Below are 12,287 nucleotides of genomic sequence, written 5' to 3'. Positions count from 1 at the left end.
TTCATATGCGTCATAAAATACTATGTTTGGGGAGTTATGCATGACCAACAAAACGGAAACTTTGATAACTTTCATTATTTTGTTATGTTTTAGAAATAAGTTTATTTATTGTATACTAAACATACTTAATTATATAAATTCAATTAGTAATTATATGCATGAGTATACCTTCTGTAATATGCATACCGTTCATAAAAATATCGTTTTAGCATACAATAGCTTTATTAAACTTTAAAAAATGTTATATTTTTCCAAAATGATGTATTAAAAATAATTTTATACTTTTTTAATTCCATTTTATGATTACTATCAAGAATTATTTTATTAAATTTCAGATATTAAGTTTTGTATGTTTTGATAGAATATATGTTTACTTTGTTTGAATAAAAATTCATAATTTAAATATTCTCAAAAACAGAAACATTTTTCACTTTATAGATGGGAGATATTTCAGTTCTGAATATAATAAAAGGGTGGCTCAAAAATTTGCAATTGCACAAATACTTAAGTTCACACGGGAATCACATTTTATAATTATTTAGATGATACTAATAATTTAAAAGACTTGTAAATAAAAACATAATTACTGATTGTAAAACTTTATTATTTAAAGTATTATTACCTTTCAAAATAATGTAATCATAATACTGTAATGTAATCTAGTTACCTTTACGTTGTGTTGATAAACTTTTTAAATTAGCAATTTAAAGGTTCAGAATCCATTTATCTTTTTATAATATGAAATAAGAATTATTGGCATAAAATATACTGCTATGGGTATTATAAAATAAGGAAAAAGTAAATTTTTTTAGAAGAAATTTGCGAGATATTAAATTTTTCTCTATTTATTTTCTAAAATGAAAAACTTGTTTAAAACTGAATGGTGGATGGTATTTTCAATCAATTTATACATGCAAAACATTTCATAATTCCAAGTGTTGTAAGAGTTAGAACAAAATATTTTTAACATTTCATTTGACATCATTATTTGAGCCCACGATTTTTAAGAAAGTTTTAATACTATCGCACTGTAAGTTTATTAATAGGGGAAGGGAAATAATTGAATGATATCGTTGAATATAATTATTTGAGCCTACGTTATTTAAGTATCACCTATTATTATCGCAATGTAGGTCTAAGAATAAGAAAAAGGAATTAAGTGAATGAAATAATTGAATATCATAATTTGAACCTTTACGTTATGTAAATATGTTCTTTTATTTTGTTTTATAACCGTCGTTGAACAGCTGACCCAATTTTTTGGGTTTACAATTACTAATGTTCAACTTCGTAACCTCGTAATTTTGAACCCAATCCAGAAGACAAGGGGATTTTTATATTAAGAATTGGAAGAAATTGGCCTTCGAGGAGGAGTTTTCTCATGAAACTAACCCGCATTTGAGTTACATGGAGAGGAAAACCACGAAAACCTTCCACGGTTAGCCTAACGGCAAAGGAACTCTACCCCATGATCCATCTATCACTGAGGATATTTTACATCAGCACTGTGGTCGGTGCAAGCCGGATGCGGAATTCGTATCGACCAGCCATCCCTGGGATTCGAACCCGGTTCACCCAAATGGAAGATGAGCGTTCTATCCCCTGAGCCTCTATGCCCTCTTACTGTCATAAAATAAATCTATTAATAGGAGAAAAGGAATTTAGTAAGTGCTATCGTTGAATATCATTATCTGAGCCTATGTCAGCATGCTCTATTATTATCGTAATATAGTTCTTATTCTAGGGTAAAGGAATTTAGTAAATGCTATCGTTGAAAATTATAATTTGGGCCTATATGCTGTATGTAATGAAAGTATGCCCTCTAACAGTCGTAATTTGATAATAGCAAGTAATGAATTCAGTGAATGATATTGTTGAATATCATTGTTTGAGCCTATGCTATTATACCATGACCTCTTATTATCTTAATTTAGGTCCAATTGAAGTTGAATAATATAGTTTAGTAACTTAAATGGGGAAGGGAGTTCAAAATAACAGAGTAATAACAATCCATTTTTGCCATATGTGACACGTACGTTTTATGTGATTATATGTGAGGAACTACTTATGCCCCAAAATTACGAAATACAATATCTATGAAGTAGCTATATTAAATACGATGGAAGTTTGATGCTGACACTGGTATATTAAAAACGAAACAAACAAAACACGGAGTATAAAAATCAAAAACTTTACTGAACTGGATTTGAAACTTAAACTATTAGCAGTTTCCTACAATTAGTAAAACATTTTCTTAAAATGTAACAGTTTACATTACTTTTAATTACCTTAAAAAATTATTTTCGAATTTTAAAGATATTTTATTTTCTCAAAGTTTAGAGTTAGTGAATGACTAAACTTTATCATTAACTGATGAATCAAGAAAATAGAGTTTCTATTCAAACAACGGTTTTTAATCAACCTTACTTTCAGATGAATTTCAAAGAAATGAAATGTTTGTATCATTCACAAAAATGCATTGAAATGACTGTATATTTTGATAGTTAATGAAATTCTAACCAGTAACAGGTTTCGTGGGATGCACTTGAACTTTCTCATTCCAAGATGGTCTAAATATTTGGTATTTAAAATTAACAAGACTAAAAGGAGGTGTTTTTTTTCTGAAATAATTGTCTTCCATTTAAAAAGATGCAAATTTGCGTAATATTCCGTGGGAAAATAATTTCTCAATAAAGCAATCTTTAGAAGTTTAAGAATGGCTTGGGTCGAGAGGATAGTTTCTTTTAAAGAACGATAACAATTGTTGTAAGTTGAATTTGTGGAATAAGTAGGCCAAAAGAGCATAATGCATAGGTGAATGCCACTGTGTGTGTAGGTATGAGTCATTCTAGTTTTTTGTTTCTTATAGTTTCTGAAGAGTGTTATTAGAAATGTCTCAAATGTAGTGCTATAATTTAAAAAAAGTTATTTTCAATTTATATGATTTCTGTTCCAGACGTACAAAAACTAATATTAAGATAAATTGTGTTGACATAAATATGTATAATTTAAATAATGATATTAAATAATTTCTCCCAATACTTTATCTATGAGTTCTCTTGTCTTCTGGATTGAGTTCAAATTTAGAAGGCTATAGAGTTAAATATTAGTAGTAGTAAACCCAAAATTGGATCAGCTATTCAACGACCTTTATAAAATAAAATAAAATCACTTTGATAACATATGTGAATAAGAAATTAAACATTTTCAAACTTTTAATTGAGAACAAGTATTTTTATGGATTTTTTTTTTGTAATGAATAATTACTTGAGCAGAATATTGTTTTAATGCCATCCTTTAATTTCGTAACTTATGGTTATTTTCTACCCTAAAATAAAAATGTTTCTATATTTTCAAAATATCTATCAGCCAAGAGCAGAGAAGATGTCTTTTGGTCAGATAAATGAATATAAACTTTGAAATTGTAATATATGTTTAGTTGCTGCTTTTCATCTTTACTTAAAACATTTTCAGAATTAAAATTTAAAAGCAAGGTGTTCTTTTCTCTTTTAAGTTCTACACGCACCTCATTTTACATTTTTACTTAACTAATCCAACTCGCAAATTTGTTCCTCTTGTTGGATTGAAAATGATCATAAAAAATTTACTTTTAAGAAAATGTGACTTAAATTTAATTTGAAAAGTTTATCAAAAACTGTGTAACATATGTAATCTTTATTCATAATATGGTCAAGTTTAAAATAGTTAAATTAAATGACGTAACAGAGTTTGTTACTACATTAAATTTGAAGCAAAAACTTTTTTTAACGAGGCAAACTCCTTACAATGCGCTGTCACATTTTTCAAAAATTTGAGCAACCCGGTCCGTCTAGTGACCATTTGTGTCTACTCAATTCATCTGATTACTGATAGTTAATACTGAATCTCACGCCTAACATATTTTCAATGTACGAAATTGCGAGGAAAAAGAATACTGATGAAGGTACGTCTTTGGCAACCGCATAGGACGTGCGTCAGAATTTACTTGAAAATAAAAAACTCACCATTTCAGACACGAGCAAGCCTCAAAGGCTTCCTTATTAGACACGAACAAATTTTGTACAATTGTCAAGGAACTTTAATTATAAATTTAGGCACGTTTCGTTTCCTTATATTTTTTAAACAATTGATTCTTTGACGTCGCGTGAAACTTATTATTCCATAATAACAAGGAGACATTTGTATGAAAGAAGAGGTATATATTCCAATGTAAAAAAAAGGCATATGTATTGAAAATGTCTATTCTTGAAATGTTTTATTATTGCTAATTTATATTTGGATGGATTTTCGCAGTCTTTTAAATGCTGATAATGGGCACAGGCACTATTAATGATAATTTTTGAAACGCTTTCGCCAAGGAGCAGAAAAAGAAAAAGTAGAAGACTCGAATAAATAGCTATAATTTTAAATTGCACATATCAGGCTGCCTTAGAATTATCCATTCTATAGAAAGGACTGATAATTTTAACATGTAAAAAAGAAACTAATAAACTTTTTTTAAGTGCTAATTCAGTGAAATGTTTTTGCTGATGCAATTTATATAACAAAAATTAGTTAATTATTTACTGTTACATAGTTACATTTAAATCTCAAAATATAACAAATCTGTCTATCTTATTGTACATAAAAAATCACCAATGAAAACAATTTTTAAAATTTAAATTAACTTTTTGTCTTCGAATGCACAGATAAAAGAAGTCTTAAAACAGATTTAGAGCGTTTTTATCAAACAAGAAAAGAAATACCTTATTTATATTTATATTAAAAGATGAAGTTCTTGAAGTCTACTAGAGAGTTTTTATGAATAGCTGTTGAAATTATAAACTGTCGCTAAGCGGTAAATGTAATTAAATTACGAAAATTTATTCCTGATTGTCCCTTCGATGAAGCTTTCTGCAGACGACCTTTTCGGAAATCCTGTGTAACAATTGGGTATAATATGAAAAAAACACAACTACTTCGATTTAGTAGGAACAACATATGACGCAATGCTGAACGAATGGAATTTAGTTGTTGTTTATTTAGTTATTGTTATTAGTAGTTGTTGTTATTTGTTTTAGTTGTTGTTGTTTATTTAGTTGTATTTAGTTTCAATAACTTTTCTTTATAATGCAATAAAATCAGCTATTTAAACGATCGAACACTTCGTTTGTTTATTTGTGGCTTGAAGTTAGGCTCGTAGAAAATGCCGTTCATGGGTTAAATTTAGTAGGAACAACACAACCTGTGACGTAGGCTATATTATACCCAATTGAAAACGAACTATTGCCACCAATATTTATTATTTAATCTCGGAAACGATTTTTCTGAAAGGATGTCACATTTGACTCTACCATCGGAAGAAAAAAACTAAATAAAAAAAGAAATCTGAGTGAAATATAGTCAAAATATTTTGGTACAAATTTAGGAAGAAAGACTAGAGCCAATTTTTTGAAATGATTGTTTGGTATTTTCAATTTAATATAGATTAGCTACATTGTGAATTCGATAAATAAATTAAAAGCAAAAGAATTTTTAAACAAAATTCGTTCATCGTTAAGGAGATATAATTCCGTTTATAATAATAATAAATGTATTATGTTTTCAAGGGATTAATAATTTTTTTTTTCATTGAAATTCTTATGAATTTGTATTATTATTAGTTCGTTTGATTTCATTATAACAATGTTTAAGCTAATCATATTGACAAGTGCTAATGTATTTCGATTTGCAGTTTTTATAACAAGAATTGAACTTTATTGTTACATAGTTACATTTAAATCTCAAGATATGACAAATCTGTTTATCTTATAGTACATAAAACAAATAAATCACCAAGTAAAACAATGCTAAATTTTAAATTACTTTATGACCTCGAATGCACATAAATACTCATTAGAATTACAATAGTAGTTCGAAACAGATTCAGCGCGTTTTTATCATATAAGAAAAGAATAACTTAATTTACATTTGTATTCCAAGATTAAGTTCTTTAACCCTACTAAGGAGTTTCTAAAAATAGCTGTCGAAATTTTAAGCTGTCACCAAACAGTGAATGTAATTAAAATTACGCAAACTAATTTATTCCAGATTGTCCTACATTCTTTGAAGCTTTCTGCAGACGATCTTTTCGGAAATCCTCTGTAACAATTGAAAAAGAACTATTGCCACCAATGTTTATTGTTTAATCTCGGAAACAAATCATACGATGATAGATTTTCATAGCGTGATATATAAAAAACGGTTGTCTATTGTGGGCATTTTAATAATTGGGTAGCTAGATAAAGCGAGGTATAAAATAAATTAAAATAATGATCTGTATTGTTTTTTTTCTTCAGATGGATGGGTGTTACTGACAGTGGCGGGAAAATATCTGTATGGAACTCTCGACAGCAAATAGTTCCTATATCATATTCTCATTTTGTATTCTTCTCATCTGTAGTTTCTCTACTGTAAAAGGTAAGATACTGTCAGGTAAAAACCATTTTTTTATCTCATGTAACCTCATTTTTTTCTATTATTAAAAATTAGTTTCGAAGCTGATTGAATTTAAAATGTAACTGCAGTGTAAGGAACTGCTTTCCGAGATATTTTTTGGAATAATGAAGTTTTAAATTTAGGAATTTGGAATAATTAATTAATAAATTTGGAGTAATAAATTAGTTATTTTGGAAAAATTAATTAATAAATTTGAAATAATTAATTAATAAATTTGGAGTAATTAATTAATGAATTCGAAATAGTTTATTAATAAATAAGAATCGAAGTTGATTAAATCTAAGTTTATCTAGAAAATGTAACTGCAGTATAAGAAGCTGCTTTCCATAATATTTTATGGAATAGTAAATTAGTAAATCTCGAATAATTAATTTATAAATTAGTGCCGAAACTGATTAAATTTAGAATTATCTAGAAAATGTAACTGCAGTATAAGAAGTTGCTTTCCGTAATATTTTTTGGAGAACTTCCTTTTTCAGATAATTTTTCATTTTGTCAAACCAGTTCTCATGAAAATTAAACTAACAAATCTCGTCATACTTCGATTCACAGAATTGAACTAATAAAAGAGTGACATTAGAACAAAAATATACAGTTTAATCGCTATTTTTTAAAACGCGATATAATTATTAGACTGTGGGACATACTACAGTTTTACACATGCTAATATAACTATTCATGTATTCTTCTACTTCATACCCCCCCCCCCGAAAAAAAAAATGAAATTCTCCCGGTTGTAACTTTCTTTGTTCCCATTATTATGAAGTGATAAAATACCAATTTTTTCACTTGATTGAAAGATTGCAATCGAGTGGTGTAAAATATAAAACTTATACCACATAAGTCGATACTAATAAGCAAATTTTTAACGATTTTCAACTCATAATTTGAAATTTGCATTCAATGAATGAACATCATTCCACTCCAATATCTTGATTTTTTTTTCGTTCCACCTTTTTATCCATTCTAGTATAAATCAGATAGATAAAATGAGTGAACCCAGCAATCTGAAAATAACTACACAAGCAGTTCTGAGGGTTGGAGCGGTAGCGAGCAGCAAGGCCGTAGCCAGGATATTTTTTCGGGGGGGGGGGGGTATGGTAAGAAGCAAGGACATGCGAAGTCGGGGAAAAACATTGTAACAAATATTGTTTATTCTGTTGTTTGCAAAAGTTAAACTAGTAATTAAAAATATTACATAATACTTATTTTTCAATTAATATTACATAATAATTATAATCAACTTGTAAACAAAGTTTACAAAGACATGCGACGGGGATTTGAAGAAAATTTTTCGATTACTTTTTTAGGACAAACCTGAATATCCTGAAATATGCTTAATAAAGTTAGTTAATAAAAGGTTTGATTCGACTGTTTTTGTTTTTCTTTTTACTGAGAGGCTCAAAGACTAAAAAGTTTGAATCCCAGAATTTCGGGCGGGGGGATTTGTTTCGACCGCCCCCCCCCCCCTGGCTACGGGCCTGGCGGCGACTTTACACATTGTCGACTCCTGAGCACCTCCACTCGCCGCGGTTTTATTTGTCAACTGTTTCACCGCCTTATCTAGTAACCCTCACTCAGAGGCAACCCTACGCTCGCCGCAATACAGCACTCGCAAAAGTCATAAACGAATCTTCGCGCTCATGGATATTTTTAAAAGTTGCTTGCTGAATTAAGTTAAAATTTTATCCTCGTTTAAGACTAGAAAAATTCAAATAACGAGATCAAAATACTTCGTCCTTCTATAAAGAAAAAATTACATACACACAATTATTTCAGTTAATTACATACATATTTCGGTTAAAAAAATTTTCAAATAGAAACTATTCTTGTAAATTAAATAAAAATCTGGAGTAATAAAATATTTATATCTTCAGAATAATCAATTTCTTTTGAATATCTTAATTAATAAACAAAGTTTAAAAAAATAATCCCTTATATAAATCATCACATTATTAAGTGTACATATTTTTGAAGATAAAAGTATTAAAAAAAAATTTACGCAGTTTGAAAAATAATTATTTTTATTTCCTTCATTTTTACCATGTGTTTTCAATTGTTTCTATTTTGGAAAAAATATGTATTCTTCAAACTGCTTACAATATCTTAAAAAAATTGCATATATTTCATACTGAACAACTTTTGATTGACAATATTTTCTTCATAAGAGAGTCCTTAAAAAAATTTGAAAATATTTTCATTAAATTTGTTCAAATATTTTCTGAAAAATGCGTGCTATTATGAAAACAAGGAGAAAAAATATTTTTAGTAAAGCCATGACAAAAAGAAACAAATCTATGACATATTCACTACTATTTTCGTATAGTTAATTTATTTTTTATAACATCAAATCATATTTATTAAAACTTAAAGTTGTGGCTGCTCAAATTTTTTTAATGTTTCTTAAGTTTGTCAGGGGAAATTCCGATATTTTCCATTTTTCTTGCTTCTATCACTATTATTTGTATATATCAGAAATTACTCACCTTCGTTTTAATTGTTTCCTAATTAATTTTATCATATATTTTGCTACATATATTTATCCTTTCATTCTATGCTTCATTATTTTCATAACTTATCCATCTTGTAACTTTTTATTCATAATTTTATAACAACTTTAGCTCATTAGATTCTATAACTCAACAATTGGTATATATATTTTATAATTTCTTTATTCAATTTTTGGGCTTCTAAACAAGATATGGAAAAAATACTATGAAAATTATTACATTTATTGTCAATCTAAAATTAGGCCTTTTTTTCTCCTAAGTGCGAAAACACATTTACTAACTTAATGTAACGTAATTTAACACGATTCATCTTTTTTAATTAGAACGATTCAGAGAAAAGCAGGATCAGTAAAAGTGAAATGTGTATTTTAATTTATATTCTGCTTCAAAAATGTGACAAAAGAGACACAGAAAACTTTTCTGTTATTATTTAATAGTATTCATTAGTCTTTAAAATTCCAAAAGAATTTTTAAGTTGCTGGAATCATACAATAGTCTCATTTGTTACAACTTGTTTTTAATTTTTTTTCACACAATAGCTTTTATTGTATGTAATTTGCTTTAAAAGTTCAAACATTTATTCTTAGATTGTCATGCAGTCTGTGTGTCTAAAAACTGTATGACCCATTTTATTTTATTTGTTCCTTGCAGAATGGTAATAATTGTTTCTTATTTGGTAATAAAAATCTTACTTTCGCTGAGATCGCAAGAGTTTTGTTTTATTATCATAACATCGATTAATTTTTTTGAGAAAAGTGTAAGTCCTCAGCTTCTCAACCATATTGCTTTAAAACTACTTTCTTTATTTAAAGTAAATTATTAAATTTAAAAATTGTTAAGATTCTCTTATTTGACTCAATATCTTGTCTTTAATGAATCAGAAATGAATAAACAGATTGTCCTTATATGATATGAGTTATGATATTAGAATGTCAAAGTTGATGCTTACTGTTTACATTATATTTTTATTTTGCAAATCATAAAAAGTTTTCTTTAATCAAAACTGTGTTCACCTCATAAATACACTTTAACTGCTACAAATTTTTAAATCCTGGCTACCAAAGCTGTGGAGTTGGCTAATACGTATGAAGGAATTTATCGTTTGGGACATAACATTTACAAAAAAGTGTCAAATCTAAGTACAATTGTTTGGAAGCAAATATTATTCGCACTGCAAATGGGAATCATTACATCAAATTTAATCATAGATATCAATGTCAGAAAAGTAAAAAAGAATAAATTCATGTATAAAGCTGACAGCAACAATCTCCTCATCATTACACGTATATAAAATGAAAATGCTTAAAACTCATAAATTGTGTAGTTACTTAAATTAAAGGTTTTAAAAACTAAACAATAAGGTACAAAACCCTGCTGCATTATTGAATATTGCGTCCACATGCTTGATAAAGACACCATAAATTATTTGCAATAAATATATAAAAATAATTATAAAGCTATATTCTACTCATATATCCTACACCCACAACAAAACTTTATCCTAAAAAGGATATAAAAAAGTAAGAAATAAATATGTGTTTCAGGAAGTCCGAATAAAAAGAGAATGATAATACACAAAAACTTTTAAAGCAGCTAAATTTATTCACACCTCATGTTCACGCATGCGTTTTTTAAATCGTATGTCGCAAGTGAAACATGCGCGAATTAATATTCGAAGATTTTCGCGAGAAAATTTGAAACCCGACTTGGCGAATGTAACATTGGCGAATTTCAAAATACGGTGCCAAAGAAGTGCCCGGGAGTCGACAATGTGTAAAGTCGCGGCCTGGCGAGCAATGCCTTAGTTTTTAATGTATTTAATATAGAATATAGACATAAATTGAAATATAAAAGGGCGAAATGACTAAACGTATTGGCCTACAGGGGAAAAAACTATATTATTATGTGCGACTAAGGGACCGAGCTTTAAATATATTTGGTAAAAGAAATTAAAGCAAAAAAGCTGGGGCTTTGTATAAGGGTAAGGTGAAATTAGCGAGTGATGGTATCAGAAAGGTTCCGGATTGTGGCGAGAGATAACGAGCAGGGGACGTAACCACTATTTACAATTAAGAAAACAATTTCATTTTGGTTTAAGTTAAGAATTTAGCCACTAACTTCAGTTTTAAAAATATATTGAATATTTTGCTTAAAACCACTGAGTTAACTTTCCTAATTATTTTATTGAGCCCAGTTGGAATTTAATATAACTTAAAGAAGATTTTGAAGTTACGTAACTAGTTTTTCTTTTAAAGTAGTAACTGAATAAAAATTGAATATAACTCCTGCTGAGACTTTTAGAAAAGCGAAGAATTAGACAGACTAACTTAATGGCAAAATCACGCGGCATGCTTCGTACGCACAAAGGCGCGCATCAAAAAAAGTGTTCAACCAGTTTTGGAGCCAAGGTTAAGAATTTTAGTTGTGTTCTAACTCAGGGTCAAGAGAAAGTCCTGTTCTTTCCTCGCTTTTTAATCGATTTTGAAGGACACTGAAGTGACCTTTCCCTAGTAATAACCTGTCTATCGTTACACAGACCTACTAATTACAACATCGAATGTTGTAGTTGTTTACAATCAGTTGGAATTAAATCATTCACGTGGGCTGTTCGATAAATAGAATTGAGTCAAGTGGGATGAAAGGGATTTTTCGAATTTGTTCTAAAAGCAATTTTTTTTATTAACTCTTTTTATAACAAATGATTTTTAAATGTAGATTACCTGAATGGATTTTGTGTGTAGAAAACATGCCTAGTTTCTAATTGATTGTTTTGAGTCTCTAGGCCTGGTAAAACTAATATTCCTGTGCTTATTCTATAGTAATTCTGATAATCTTAGTTCTACGAGAAATTAGTCGAAAGGCTTAGCTGAAGAAGATTCTAGATGGTATTTTGTAAGCACTTGATATTTCTCGGAGAAAGATTTTATTACGCTTTTATTATTATTACCAATTTTTATTACGCTTTTATCTTCTTTAACTTATTATTACCAAACTAATTTATTTTACCAAGTCTTTAAATTTCAAAGATTTCAGTGGTTAAAGATAATAAGAGATAGTTTTTGAGTATTTTTTAGAATCAAAGAAGGTTCCGGGTGTATTTATCGAAAGTTGACAAATAAACTTTGAAAACATGTCTTTTAGTTGCAAAAAAGTCAATATTATGAATGTTATATCGGGAAAAGAAATGAGAGTTAGGGCGCTTTTTCATTACACGACACGATACCGACAAAATCGGACGACAAATGTGTGAACGACAATGTCGTTGCCGGATCGTTTAAGCAACTGTTTTTTCACTTGTCC

General features: G+C 28.5%; 1 protein-coding gene across 3 annotated transcripts in view; it reads left to right on the top strand.

Moving 5' to 3' along the window:
* The window catches only part of LOC107446586 (Ig-like and fibronectin type-III domain-containing protein 2), a 102,281-nt gene that overhangs the window by 40,067 nt on the left and 49,927 nt on the right, over nt 1–12,287 (top strand). For all 3 annotated transcript variants that reach the window (XM_087161417.1, XM_087161415.1, XM_087161416.1), the window contains exon 2: nt 6,318–6,438. In XM_087161417.1, the coding sequence (XP_087017543.1) occupies nt 6,357–6,438 (82 nt within the window). In that variant the 5' untranslated portion in view covers nt 6,318–6,356. The remainder of the gene's footprint in view (nt 1–6,317; nt 6,439–12,287) is intronic.

Source organism: Parasteatoda tepidariorum, chromosome 4 (genome assembly GCF_982258835.1).
Source record: "Parasteatoda tepidariorum strain Cologne lab strain chromosome 4, Ptep-v5.0, whole genome shotgun sequence".
Taxonomy (NCBI): Eukaryota; Metazoa; Arthropoda; class Arachnida; order Araneae; family Theridiidae; genus Parasteatoda; species Parasteatoda tepidariorum.
This window is presented reverse-complemented; position numbering and strand designations above follow the sequence as displayed.